General features: G+C 34.2%; 1 protein-coding gene across 1 annotated transcript; it reads left to right on the top strand.

Moving 5' to 3' along the window:
• Window positions 1-2,449: 2,449 nt before the first annotated feature.
• Window positions 2,450-3,592, top strand: LOC144435786 (uncharacterized). Its single transcript, XM_078124409.1, has one exon. It carries the CDS (start codon window positions 2,450-2,452, stop codon window positions 3,590-3,592), a length of 1,143 nt encoding a protein of 380 aa, XP_077980535.1.
• The last annotated feature ends 12,730 nt before the right edge of the window (window positions 3,593-16,322 follow it).

Genomic DNA, 16,322 nt, shown 5'->3' with positions numbered 1-16,322 from the left:
ACACTAATTGATTCGATTTACTCCGAGCATATGGAAGTACGCTCCGAGTCATTGCATCATGTACATGTAAATGGAACTGTGACCGACCAAATTTTGTTGTCCATATATAAAATGAGACTGACCTGCAAATTTTTCACAGTTTTCGTTGTGGTCTTGTATTGTCACATGTTTGGCTTGTGAACACAAGTTTACATCTATTATTGTCTAGGGCGTAATACTCTAGTCCGAGTCTGCAACCCATATAAAACCTAAGAAACTCGCATTCGGATCGGACAGAACAGAAGTAGGTCTCATCGACTTGTTGGGGACTCGAATTATTGCTTCTTTTTATCACGGTATACAGGTGATTATTATATATCGGTAGAGGGGTAGTGTTGTCAAGTTTTGTGCAGTCACCGCGGCCGTGGCAGTAAGCTCATACTAGGCCGCCGATCAAAGCTGAAGCAGTGTATGTACAATGTACGTATGGAATCGGGAGAGCACAGCGCACATTCGTGTCGGGTTAAATTTATCCACGTGTTGATGTAATCCATATTTATCAATCAGATATATTGTAAAATTCTTCAAGTCGTACAGAAATAACGTCTCTAACTTCAAAACAAACCCTGAGAAACGGGACCGGACGTGGCTAGCCAAGTATCTAGTTGCAGGCTTTCTTTCATAACCATGTGCTGGGGTCACGACCTTGATTGCCGACGTCAATATTGTCCAATCGTATTTGATATCATGAACACATCGCGATATTTGATTTGTTGGTTTCCTAAACTGTACACTTACAGAATTCTTCTAATGAATATTAAATAGGCATGTTGCATTGTTGCATTAAATTAAGTGATATCGCAACAAGGGAAACCATACAAGTTTTCTTCCAGACGAGTTGCTAAAGTCATGTAAATGACAACACTAAACTCACGAAATTTCCTCAATTCTTTACAATTTTATTGCTGATGATATGGCAATCTAATAGCTAGTATATTTATTCGAGATGAAATATGTTTACTTTGTTGTTAAATGCACTGTTCAAAAGGCGACGCGAGTACAATTGGGCTAAAATATGCCGTCCTTGGCCCGGGGATGCCGTCAAACGTCACCACGGTATCGTAATGCTTCTTGTCGGCAAATAATAAAAAATCAGATAAATAAAAGTCAATGAATGTGAAACACGCGACATTACAAGTGTTTATATATATCTAGTCTAGCCGTTTTTGATTTATTTTGCCATAATATGGGGAGATCATATTTTAGCATTTATACCCACAGACACTGCCAATTAGTCAGAAAGTGTGAGTAAATATCGGTAAATGTTGGTTAATAAGACATGTAGAGTGTAGTTTTTGTTTACTGATGTCTGTTACAACCACTAGCAATGTATTTTTTCACAATGCTGTTGAGTTCTGTTCACCTAGTGACTACGCTCGCCATAGGCTACGTGCTATCCATGTCTCTTTATGACGTCATAAAATCCCGTGGTCTAGGTGGGACCGGAAATACTCGAAAACTCTCGAAGTAAATCCGAAGGGAAGTGACTGAAAAAGGGTCATTTTAAGGTGTTTGCAGACGCTTTTGAAAAGTTTTAAAACCAGAATGCATTTCACAAACATGTCGTCTAGCAAATTAGCGATAGTGAATGTGAGCATTTTGAATCACCTTTAAGGCTACAGTGGTACACATGTTGCAGAAATGATGACTACGACTTCTTTACATGGCGACTGCCAGTCAATTATATGTATGGTAAAGTCGGGGACTAGCCATTGATGTTAGCTTGGCAAGAATTTTGATTTGCCACTATGGCAAACAACTTTGAAATTTTAAAAAAAGTGCTATTTGACTTTTTCTTTCACATCTGGTGGCAGTGGCAAATGGGTAGTGTGAGCACAGTGTATTACATATAGCATTATGGTATGAAAAACAAGTTTGCATGCCTACAGTAATGCCTGTGATATATTGGACCATATCCAAAGTGCTGTGACTTGTTTAGAAGTGTAAACTGACAAAAGAAACAAACAAAATATGAATTTATTACCACAATTAAGAGAGTATATAGTTTCAATTAGACAACATGATGTATTTTATGTGTGTATTTTTTGGTTATGCGTTACACAAACAACATACAGACACTGATAGCATGCACTCCTAGAATACAGTATGTTACATTTGATCTTAAATAATATTAGTTTTGTGTTTGAATCTTAATTCCCCCAATACCGATGTTGTTTTGTGTTCACGGTGAGATAAAATGTATCATTTCCTGTGCATGTGTATTATTTGTGTAATTCATAACAACAAATATGCGAGACAAACATTGTGTTGCCTAATTGAAAAGCTAGACTCTCTTAATTTTGGTAGTATCTCAAAATTCTAGTTACAGTGTGAGAATATTGTTTGGTTGGAGATTATCATCATTCTTATAAATGCATTATATTCTGATTACTTGTAGGAAATAAGAAGCATGGCATCTAATGCAAAGAGGAAGAGAGTGGTGCAAGAAATCCTGACCATCGTAGCTATACTGATAAGTATTCTGGCCTTGATTGCACAAGGTGTCATTCTGGACTACTACATCATATCAAATAACAAAGACAACAATGCTCAGTACGCCTGGATTGTATGTGACATAGTAGCTACCATAGTCTGGCTCTATGCCCTTATTACATCATTCTTACATTTTAGAAAGCTACCCATCACTGAAGCTGATGGGTCAATAACATCCAAACCGAAACAAAATGTTGGCACACTGAAATCAGTGTTAGGGGATGAGTTACGTTTTATTTATGTTTGCTGGTTGGCCTATGCTTGCTGTCTGGTGCCACGAGTGGCTTACATTTTCAAAACCATTGCAGAACCCTTGACTGAGGCAGAAAAATTTGGTCCTAATACTCTGAAAATGACAATCTCAGTCTCAGCCATTTTGTTTCTGTTTCTTGTATTCACACACCATGATGTAGAGCCTAACACCACCAGACAACATTACATAGCATTTCTAACTGGTAGTGTGACCTTTGACCTCTTAGATACCTGTCAACTTCTTGATATGTTGTTTGTGACAGAAACTGGAATTTTGCTGACCTGGGAAATTGAAAATGCAATCATTTCCTTTGCCTGTATCAACTTATTCCTCCCCGTGTTAGCTCTCGTAGAGCTGAGGGAGAATAGTAAAGATGGTAAAACAACTAGCAGATGGTTCAAATTTATCTATTCTGTATGTCATATTTTTCTCACTAATCTACCATATTTCGTCATCCGTTCCCATCTGTGGCATGGTCGAAACAGCGGTGTCTCGACATACCTCACAAAGAATGTGATAATGATAGTTTTAGATGTACATGAGTTTTTCTGTAACTTGGGCAGCTTTAGACTTAAAGTGTGTAAGTTTTGTAAGAATTATTACTTTCTTGATAAATTCCTACACAACCACAACGTCTGTACGGCTTGCGATACTTTCTCCCATAAAGTTGCTCATGATGAAGACAATGAAGAAGGAAACGACATTCCCCTCCGTGATTTGAAAGATAAACAGAAGGATGAGATAACACTAGATGATAAAGACAAAAAGAAAATTGACGACAAAGAGGTTACTCCCCATCAACTGTAGATAAAGATGACATATTTTGGTGTAGAACTATTTGTTTAAATTTACATAATTCTGTCATTTTAATATTGGATATGATAGGATACTAGGATTATTATCAGATGCAGTGATTTCAGAGTTGTTCCAGATTAAGTGATGTATATAACACTCAAACTTTCTCTCAGACATACTCATAAATTGATAACCGCAGTAAGTTCCAAGTGTGTTGATAGTCAAGTCCCTACATTTGTACAAAAAAACAACAACAAATCTTTATCACAAACTGATAATTATGTAGATTTGACATTGTGCATTGAATGGTCATTATTGGTAAATGTATATGAAACTGTCCAAGGATTTAAATTTAAAGAGGGCGGAGCCTGAGTTAAATATTAACCTATGGACTGTTTGATATTTACACCTCACAATACATTGTGACCTAGTATAAAAATCTACAAGGGATTGAAGTCTGCTGGAAAGGTCAAGACATTACATGTATTGATACTGGCTAATGATACATATTTACCAGGTCCAACTACAAAGTCAATACTGTTATGGACAGTTTCATATACAAATCTAACTTAGAATCTAAAATATAATATTAGAATTTAGATATGATATGTGTCTGCAGCATGGACCCCCAGATGTAGTTTTGATTGGATGATATTGGATAAAAACTACCTCTGGGGATCCATGACGGACAGCTAAGTTATATTTTATCTGATATTATCCGATAAAACCTACCTCCAGTGGTCTGGACAACATGCATCATCTAATATTAGAGTTTAGACCATATTATCTAAAATGATTAGACTCTAATATTGTCAGTGTCATTGTACATACTCTAGATACCCTGTGTCTGTTTTAGAGAGATACATGTACCTGTTTTAACAAAAGTGATTATTACTGTTTTCACACTCATTTTAAGATGTTTTTCAGTGCAAACTAAGAGAAAAAATTGACATTTTTCAATCACAGTAATCATTAATGTTTGTGCACTCATTTGGAGTTGTTTTCATGTGCAAAGTAGGACTATCTCTTACCCCTTGAAGTTGATCTATAATCATGTGAAGGTATCTCTGAAGTCAAAACCTTTACTCTTACAGGAGAGTTCATGATTATAGTTTGTAAACTTCCAAACTCTGTTTTAATTGACATAATAAATTACTGACTAAATATTTTACTCAGAAAAGGAAAAAGAGATTCTGTTGCAAAGGAAGACATTCGTTTTCATTTTCCAGCATCATAGTTTGATAATACTAGTCAGAGCTGAGAGTATTTCCTATTTATGAGACAGAGGCTGAAAGAGGAGACATTTGTCCACATTTTTCAAATACCTTAATGATACAACAGTTGTCAAATACACACTATTGAAATCTGCAGGTTCCACAAATTTTAAAAGCAAACTCCACATTTAGTAATACACCATGAAATTAATGGATGGAAATTTGGAAAGTATGAAGAAAGTTAAACGGATAGGGATGTTTTATCTAAACACCTTGAGAGTCCCAAGCAAAGGGTGATTGATTGAATAATGAAATTATTAGTGATAATGTGCCATATAGATAAAAATAGAAACATTCATGTGGTTGTACTGAATGCAAAAGTTTCACCCAGTGCTAAATATTGCACATTACATATTGCTTGATTAGCTAGTGTATTTACTTTATAGATGTGTGTTATTTATATAGAAGTATATTTTGATTGTACTGTTTTGTAAGAAATGTGCCCTCACAGGTAGTTTGCCTGTTCATTGCAAAGTTGTATATTTGTAGACATTTACATTAAGTAAAGTAGAAATAATTTGTCAAATACATGTAGTTTGTTTTGTACTTGATAATGTCATATTTACTGTCAGTGGACTTTTACACATTGTACAGTATTCTGTAAAACTTTGATATGAATTAATCGATATATTAGTATGGTCACATGTAATAACAGCCTTAGCATGCTGTACTTAGGATAGGTTTTAGATTGTAATTGCCAGTTTGAATTATTATGGGAAAAAATTTGACTGAGATAAAGGAGCAGAGGTCAAAGGTGAACACTGTTAAACTTGATTTCGACAATCTTCATGAAATTTACAATTTAAAGTAATCTTTGATTTTACGTCAGATTTTTAGCAGTGTTAGTCTTTGTTTTCATGAAAGTGTACAGTAAGTATATGAGTTGTCTAATGAGATCAGTGACTACCTGCTGTTTAATATAAAATATGTACACCTTTGTGAAAATCAGGTTATATGTTAAAAGTGTAACCATTAATAAAGGTTTCAAGTTTTATTATATATGTGAGAGTATAGTAATATTAAACTGTACCAATAGTTTCTGTAAATTCAAGCTTACAATAGTACTTGAATGCTAAGGTCAAATAACAGTTACATTGATTGATTTGTATGTACAGAATCATGTTAACACACATTGGACATTTTAGCCAAGTTTGCTTATAACAAGCCCTGTCCCCAACTGAATTGATACCAAACTGATTCAAAATGAATTATTTGTTCAAAACCTATTTCTATCCCCATGTGAAAACTTTAAGCAATGGATTTGAGTTGATTCACTTTTGATTTTGCAATAATTTACTTTGAGGTGGTTTCAAACTGATTCAGCTAACTTTATTTCTACCAATTTAGTGCAAGTGAAGACAGTAAAACTGACTTCGATTTGGTTTTGAACCAATTCAAAATTTCACATGGGGACAGGGCTAGCATCTCCTAAATATTATAGTAGTTACTTATCGGATTAAAGTTACAATTACCATCATAGATGTATGTATATATATATATGTAACTGATATAATTCATCATGTATGGTGTCTCTTCCTAAATTCTGTAAGTATTTAACTTAGATGTGTACATAACACTGTTTGACACTAATTTTAGTAGCATTGACATTTACCAAACTCACTCTTTACATTTGATATGATCCAAAAGTTTTTTTCATTTGCTGTATTTTTGTAAGTGCTGGATTTTATGCAAGAATTTCATTTTTTGGAGAAAGTAGAATGTCATGTCACAATGTGTTATGTTATTTCATGTTATGTTATGTTATTTCATGTTATGTTATGATATGTTATTTCGTGTGATTCAATGCTATGAGATGTTGTTATATTGTGTTTGCCATGTAACTTTATAAAACAATGTTTTGCTACATTATGTTGTGTTATGTTATGTTAAAGTTACATTATGTAATGTTATATTACATTACACTAATGTTATGCTATGTTTTGTTATGTTATGACTACTTTACATCGTAAAACATATCAATAGTCACTGTCCTCCAATTCAACTAGTTTACTATTAGTGTTTTATTTTACATATAATTTTGGCTATAGCAAGCATAGTCACAGTGGTAGTTTAGAGTAACTAGTCACTCACTGTAGTAGTATTTTAAACCACTGTTCTGTTAGACTAATGGTTTTTGCTAGTGGTTTAGTATGTAACATATTTTTGTAACTAGACATTATTAAGCATAATTAACTTTTAAATGTAACATGATAAATGGAATCAAATAAATATCCATAGAATAGAAAAATATTAAATTTGTTTCAAGTTTGTACGCTGTGATGAGATTTTTGTGAAAAGACATGAAAAGTTATTTCATCATCTATTCCAACATAATTCTACTTTAGACCTGTAGTAGCTGTAATTGGTGTATCATTTTGCTAATCAGACAAGATACATTCACTGAAAATACTTAACACTATCCATTATTAGACATTGGGCATGTAGTAATCAGTTAAAATCACAATCCACAGTTGTGCTGATTTTTGGGTGCGGACCCAAAAAAACCCCAATTTGATTGGATTTATTGCACCATAATATAATTTATTGAAACCAACAAAAGAACAAGTTTGAAATGGATTAAGAAAAAAACAACACAACACCAGATTTTCAAATCATTACTTCATTACATGGCACCTAGCAGGGAAAAGTTATTTTTAAAGAGCAAAAATAAACAAAAAAACAATTGTTTGTAAAAGAAGTTAAACAATAAACAAAAAAACAACTATTTGTATACAAATATGGTCAATTCCAAGCCCCTGTAGTTTCACCATAATAACGAGTTTGGGTGAGTTTTAACGTAGCAGGTAGAATACAACCATCGGTTAATACAGAATGAGAATTACCCCCCCCCCCCCCCCTCCCCACAACTATACCCACAACAAGGAACTCAGCCTTGAGGACTACATGTAGCAATGAGCATTCATGTAGAGCAGATGCTTGACAAACAATGTGCACACGCGAAGCAAACACGGAAGTAAAGTGTAGTCATACATGTGTTTCAGGCGAAACATTGCATACGCTGGGTGAACAGAAGGTAATTTCATATAATTGAGTTTCAAAATTCCCTGCGAAGAAGATATACAACCATTACTTGTTGCCCGTAAGAGGAACTATCTTATAATTTTTAGACTTGATCATTGATGAAATGTATCATCAACACAGACTCCGAGGTCGCAGAACAAGGATGGATAGAACATGGATACCACATATGCAAAGAAGAAGATGAAAGTATATATTGCTATAATTGGAAAGATTCCACGGAGCGACCTCTGTACTACCTTGCAAACTGGGGATTTGGGAAAAGAATGCAGTATGAAATGCCGATAACTGTGATGGGAAAATACATGTAAAAGTACTACTAAAAGCACAATTGCTATAATTGTAGCGTCTTGTTGCGGTTTTGTGTTTTTTTCGTCTGTTTTGGTGACTTTTTAAGTTTTAGTGTTTAACCCGCACCTAACCCGCACCTAACGTTATATATAATATTTGCATGTCATAGCTGGTTTGGCTGAAGGATTTTATATATATATATATATATATATATATATATATATATATATATATATATATATATATATATATATATATATATATATATATATATATTTATATATATATAATATAATATAATATAATATAATATAATATATAACTAATATATAACTAATATATATATTAGTTTGTCGTAGTTTGTTGACTTTCTGGATTCAACATATTCATTTTTACCTTCTGTAAGGAGAGTTATAATATACCGATGAAGTCTGTGCGTCTGTGCGTGTGTGCGTGCGTGTGTGTACATGTGTGTGTATCTGTGTGTCTGTGCGTGCGTGCGCGTGTGTGTGTACATGTGTGTGTATCTGTGTGTCTGTGCGTGCGTGTGTGTGTGTGTGTGTGTGTGTGTGTATCACGATTTCCGAAAAAACGGCTGCATCAATTCAAACGAAATTTCATAGATATGTTCCGTAGGGTAATGGTCAGAACTGATTAGGTTTTGGTAATAATCCGATGAATCAGATTCAGGTAGCGTTATCTTATGAACGTTATATTGAGCGTCAGATAGCCTCAGATCCGAATCTGAATCTGACACCAACTTTATACTCGTGCTCTACACTACTGGGAAAGACTCTGTTTTCAGGGGTTTCATGCCAACCTTATTTTGTGTTTCCCTTGGATCTGCACTCTGCATTGGCTGCACAAACACGAGAAAAAAGAAGACCGAGGCAGGGTATTTGAGTGATTCAAACTCACCAGAAAACAATTTTTTTCTTGGCCTTAAAATAGGTTGACATACAATGACAATGAGTGCGGAGTTCACAAACAGGTGAAATATTTATTATCGTTTCAATTTTGTCAAATATGGACTTATCATTTTCAAATTTCACACACTGATGCGCAGATGAATAAAGAAAAATTTTTTTTTTTTAGATTTTGGATTAGAAGTTTAGGAAGTCATTGAAGTATTATATATATTGACTTCGAACCATTTCCGTGTTCTTTTCCGATTTCTCTCGATAACAAACTACCGCTGTTTGTTGCAAGGCTTGTACATAATCATTTATCTAGCTCTGTATCTCAGGATATAAATACACTCTCACATATTTATCAATTGTAATAATCTATGATTTATACCCAAATGTGTGTGGTCAAAATATGGAAAATAGACCAAGCCTCGCCTAGCCTACGAAGAAAATTTCGCGACAATGTATCAATAATGGTGACCTACACATTGATCTCAATATAATTAGTGTACAGTGAGGGTGCGCCACTCAACAAAATCTTGAGTAGTGATTTAAAGGAATGTGTAAACTCGTGGTGGGACAGAAGGAAGGTCAACACGCACATGCCATATCCCGGAAGTCGAGGATGGCAAGCTTTCCTGTGCTGAGAATAGGAGGCGTGGAGGGCATTTGAACAACATTTTTGACAACTAACTTTCATTCGGACTTGACGAATCACAGATATAGAGCTAAATTTCTTGCATAAAGGCAGTCAGTTTAAATCTGGTATTATTAATTTCACAAATTCGCCCATATATATAAGCTATATTCTTTCAAAATATCAATACTTTTATCACATCTTTTTCGCGATGGGAGTTTGTAAAAAGAATGCTTCGATATTTTTGACAGTTCCCATTGGTTTCATCTTTGACTTTACGTGAAACAGTGGCTAAATATATCAAGTGTTCACGTACACGGTTGTCTATGTTGTTAAAGTGGCCATATCTGGACGAGAATTTGGTATTTATTTTGGATTTTTATTTGATAAAACAGCTTCACTATGTTTTTCTACTTGAAAAAATAATGTGAAATAAGATATACCAAGTCCATGTTCATTATTCAATACATTGCAAAGAGATCCAAAAAGTGTAAAACGTTTGTTATTGTACGTACAATAACACACATTTTATACATTGTTTAACATTTTGCAGTTTATTGGGTTGCAAACATGGACTTGGTATATGTTATTTCACATTATTTTCATACATATATACATATCCAATAAAGTCATCTAACGATAACTGTATACAATTGACAGAGACAAAACATTCTTTAAAATTGACATTCAACAATGAATGGCTGGAAAAACAATTTTTACAAGTATTTGCAGACCCTCAGTACAATTCACTGACACTTCAATAATCAAAGTAGGGTATACTATGGTCAAAATATGGAATTTACCAAATCGGTCATTTGTCATTTGTTTACTCAGGTCCTTTTACCATCTTACAAATTTGTAATAACGAGGAAAAAACAAATGCTTATTGTAAACTAGGTATCAGTAATACTCTATCGTTTCTCTCAAATGTACTATTTTCAGAATGACATTCATACCTTACCTTACTCTTAGAATAATATTGTTGTCTTGCATATACATTAAACGAATTCAAAATGGAAAGTTGATGGTAGTAGTGATACTGAATTCATATCTACAGCTTTAAAATATCAATATCCTTGTATAAAAGAATGTTTTCTTAAAATATCGTTGTCTTTGCTACGTTTATTATAAGCTACTACAAAGTTTTGTATAAAAGAATGTTCACGCAAATTTACTCTTAGACTACATTTTGGTAAAAGTAATTTCCTTAGCTGACGAACCGGTGCATAAAAATAACAAGCGACCTATCGGTCAGAATAGCTCCGCTGTTTTTTTTATTTTTTATTTTATTTTATTTTATTTTTTATTTTTGTGACATGTAGAAGTGGTTCAGTTCTTCACTATGCAGTTTTGTTTTAGCGATGTAATAAAGTGGTTACTGGTCTCATATGATGTCTCACTATAAAACACGTTTTACACAGAAGTTGGTAATGTATTGTACTTTTATACCATAGTCACCATTTTATATCTACTGTTATGAAAAATTGCACAAAATCTCTGAAAGAAAATGACTTGGAAATGCACAAAGAAAAAGAAAAAAAGAGGATTTTGAGGTTGGCTATAAATAATTCCAGTGTCTTACAGCTTTAACCCTGGAAAATGTTAATGAATCATTATGAAAGGTAATCGAGCATGAACGAGTGTTACCACTGTAACGTATGGCTGAGAATGACTCTCTTCCGGGTACTTCAGATTGTCGCCGTACGGAAACTAAGATGGCGATTAATACATTTCTTCCCTATATATATCTACCACAACTAGTACAAGTTGAATGTTGTTGACTTTGTAAATTTGTTAGAAAATTGAAATTCAAATTGCCTCAAAATTATTTTAGATCCCTAGTTTATTTCATTCATCATTAAAATTTTCCAGGGTTACAGCTGTAAGACACTGGAATTTTTTATAGCCAACCTCAAAATCCTCTTTTTTTCTTTTTCTTGTGTGCATTTCCCAGTCACTTTTTTTTCTGAGATTTTGTGCAATTTTTCATAACAGTAGATTTTTGTTATAAAATGGTGACTATGGTATAAAAGTACAATACATTACCAACTTCTGTGTAAAATGTGTTTTTATAGTAAGACATCATATGAAACCAGTAACCACTTTATTAGTATTACATCACTAAAACAAAACTGCATAATGAAGAGCTGAAGAACTGAACCACTTCTACATGTCACCAAAATAAAAAATTAAATTAAAAAAAAAACAGCGGAGCTATTCTGACTATAGGTCGCTTGTTTTAAATTTCTTTTCATCACAAAAACAAAATCTGTGTGATCAAAAGTGTTGTAAACTAAACCAGAAAGAATTATCGGAGTCATAATGCTCATTAACATATTCATTTTTTTTTCAAATTACAAAAAAAATCAAAAAAATAGAAAGGAAGACATGCTGACTTGAAATTAACAAATCTAAATAAACTACCCCCCTGCGCATCAACACACCAGATATCAAAGCAATCTGACAAGAAGTACGTGAGGAGATGATGAAAATGTCATTTTATGAAAAAAAATCATAAAAAATTGAAAATGGCACAGATCAACTTGGCATGAACAAATCTGAATAGCCTCCCCCAGGGAACATGCACACCAAACATCGAAGAATTCTGACTGTCACTTTCGGAGAAGATAATGAAAATATAAAAGTTTGACGGACACCTTTGATTCACTCTACTCTCTATACTCTATACAACCTATAGCTAAAAACGGGATAATAAGGTTTCAAACAACAATCTAGAAATATTTGTAGTTATTCTTATAATATTTGTGTCCACGCTTTGAGCAAAACGAAATGTATTCATGTATCTCTTAAACTACCAAAAAGCTACCGCAGTCATATATACACAGATAGACAGACTGACAGACAGACAGACAGATAGATAGATAGACCGACAGTTAGTCAGTCAGACAGACTGACAGACAGACAGACAGACAGTCAGTCACAAACAGACAGACAGTCAGACAGAGACAGACAGACAGACAGACAGACAGACAGACAGACAGAAAAATAGTTTAGACATATACAAACACTGACATATACATACGTTCATACGTACGCATGCATGCATACATACATACACACATACATACATACATACATACATACATACATACATACAGACACACATACAGACATACATACACACATACATACATACATACATACATACATACATACATATCATATACATATACGTTCCCTTGACATCTCCCTTAGGATTGATGGTGATGATATAGCTACATCTATTTATAATAAGCCTACTGATTCACATTCATATTTACAGTATGGTTCATCACATCCTACCGGGAAAGATGCAGCTATAAAGAAATCTCAAAACCTGCAGAACAAGAACTCGGAGGCCAATGATATGAAGCAATCCAAAGTTGATACTGAACAACATATCTATATGTAAGTGGTGAAACCACATGGTGCTCAGGCTCAGTTAGTTTTGTTTACAAATACATACAAACAAACAAGTAAACAAAAGAAAAACAAAGAAAAACCAAATAAACAAATAAACGTTCGGATAAACGGCGTTCGAGTACCATATGTATAGGATTTTCCCTACATATAGGATTTTCCCTACATATAGGATTTACCCTACATATCTGATTTACACTACATATAAGATTTACCCTACATATAGGATTTACACTACATATAGGATTTACCCTACATATAGGATTTACCCTATATTTCTGATTTGCCCTACATATAGGATTTACCCTACGTATAGGATTTACCCTACGTATAGGATTTACCCAGCATATATGATTTACCCTATATGTCTAATTTACTCTACATATCTCATTTACTCTACATATCTGATTTACCCTACTTATAGGATTTACTCTATGTAATGGATATACCCTACATGTAGGATTTACTCTACATATCTGATTTACCCTACATATCTGATATACCCTACATGTAGGATTTACTCTACATATAGGATTTACCCTACATATCTGATTTACTCTACATATCTGATTTACTCTACATATCTGATTTACGCTATATATAGGTTTTATCCTATATATCTGATTTTATTCTAGATTTAAGATATACCATATATATCTGATATACCCTAGATATCTGATTTACCCTAAATATCTGATTTACGCTACATGTATGATTTACTTGGACAATAAAACTATTGTTGAAAATAATATACTTGATCCTAGCATTGGCAAGAAAAAAAATTCAATAAGAAGTTATAATCATTATCAAATTCATTTGAGTCACAAAGAACACAAATATCGACTCAGTCACTTTGTCGTCTTCCTGTTTTAATTTTAAACCATACTGGCGTGAAGAGCATCTAAAATGTGCCAACATTCTTCTATGACTAATAATAATGATAATAACTGATGTTGCGTAGAGCTTGAGTATTGGCACTGGTGTATTTGAAGTAGTTTATTTTGTACTCTGAATTCATTAACATACAACTGTGTAGACGTCCACCTGGATGCGCTATTATTATAATGACTCGAGAGACGTCGTTAGATCTTTTGATTGGTCGAGAGGGTGTATTAATATTGGGGCAATGATAGACTAATTAGAGAGAACAACGTCTTATGTTAGTGTAGAAGGTAGGAGTCAGACTTCGTCAGACAACGGTGGTGCAAGGTAGCAGTGTCGCTTGGTCGACGTGGCATGGTGCGTCGTTGTTCAGCTATCCACGTGTATACATGTACATGCTCTTCGTCGGAACTCAATGTGTGTTGTTCACCTGTATAAAATGTCCACATCCACCTTTGAAGTAAGTGTGAGATAACTACTACCTACTGGCAACGAGAAGTTTCCATGTTGGATGTATAGCCATCAAAGGTAAAGGCTTTTGTGTGAAAAATAGTGCAATTTGAGAAAAGCGAGCTTTAACATTCGTAAGGGAGTGTCCAGATCTTACTTCCAGTTGGGCCCAGGAGGATTTCCCCTTTTCCTTGTGTATTTTTTTCATGCCCCCCCCCCCACAATGAGCATAAATTACTAAAACAGTGAAAATTAAAAAAAGAGAAAAATTAGACAAAGTATCCACTCACATAGTAGGAGCATCAGAATTTTGATTTAAAAAACTGGCTGGAAAAATTAATGAAATTAAAATTAATATCATGGACATGAATGAAACAGATAGTGACTGAGACTGAAAGTGATACTTCTGTAATGCATGATCTAGGCAGTGATGGAGACAATTGTGATACTGATATAGCTCAGAAAAATCATGTACTGATGATAACACTGATAGTGATTGTGATGAAACAAGTCTTGCACATCCTCACGGACAAGTTACTTTGAGAAGTGCCAGAATTGCAGTTGATTTATGTTGAATTAAATAATCATGATTTTTTTTTCATTACCCCCCAAGAAATTTTTGATTTTTTTTTGTTTAGCCCCCCCCCCCCTAATTTTTCCTGAGAAAAATTGATGCGCCCCCTCCCCGAAAATCCCCCGGACCCCCTGGAAGTAAAATCTGGGCGCTCCCTAAAGACGTATCGGACAATTTCTGTACACGTCATTTCGTCATTCCGACATAAACCATCTGTTCATCCGCCGTTGAAGACCAGCGTAGAGACCAAAGAACACTAGTACAAGATAGGTTATGTTGAACTGTATTATTTATAACATAATTGCGTTGTATGTGATAATTTGGTGCTGATAAATACTTTATCGTACATTGTAGTATACATTTTTAGTGGTCTGGGTACACACATGAATCATGAAAAGGTCAGAACAACTTGAACACGCCTACGTATGACAACATGTGCGCTCGTACCTGACTGACCCATTGGAAATACGCGTTCACTTTTCCTCACATTACGTTTTTGTTCCTAAAGCTATTTTGCTCACGCTCACAGTATAGTGAGCTGATGAACCTGCATCTCAACCCTAATTTCAATTCTGGCCAGTTTCACAATAATGAATGTTATTGATGTGCCAAACTTCAGTTGTTGTAGATTAACTACCTTTACCCGTTGCACATGGGTCCTGTTCTACGTACTATATCATACAAGCGGTCATAACCTTATTAACGTGACGGTGTACACAACAAGGCGGAACAGACAGTGCCGGGACAGTGTCTTACGCAAGTTTAGGTTCAATGTCAAGTGAAGTAAGCCGTGAAGTGCAAGAAACGTTGCACTCTAGACGAGAGTATGTTCAGAAAATGTATCAGCTATATTTACCGCTTACTTCCATGTCACACAGAGAGTAATGTCTAGTACACTAGTCTAGTCACTTAGGCCATTCTCATCACTTAAGCTATTCTCATTTTCGCGCCTTTTTTTCAAGTTTCCAGTCACGTAAAACATTGTGTATTTACTTGTTAGTTTGTAACAAAACTATTAATGGTTGAGCTTTTTGTGTGCAACAGTACATAACATATAAATGAGGTTCATTTTCAGTGGTTCTTTTCTGTGTCATACAATAAAACAGATAGACTAGTAAAGTAATATTTGTATATTTCTATTTAATAGTCTAGTCATTAAACCATATTTGGAAGTGCTCATTTGCATTCTATTTACATATTTTGTTTACTTTGGACGCGTTTCAGCCAATGACAGCGAGCTAAATTATTTCCGAATATAGTAGTCGCA

The sequence above is a fragment of the Glandiceps talaboti genome, chromosome 1 (assembly GCF_964340395.1).
Source record: "Glandiceps talaboti chromosome 1, keGlaTala1.1, whole genome shotgun sequence".
Classification (NCBI taxonomy): Eukaryota; Metazoa; Hemichordata; class Enteropneusta; family Spengelidae; genus Glandiceps; species Glandiceps talaboti.
Note: the sequence above shows the minus strand (reverse complement) of the source record. Positions and strands in the feature narration are given on the sequence as shown.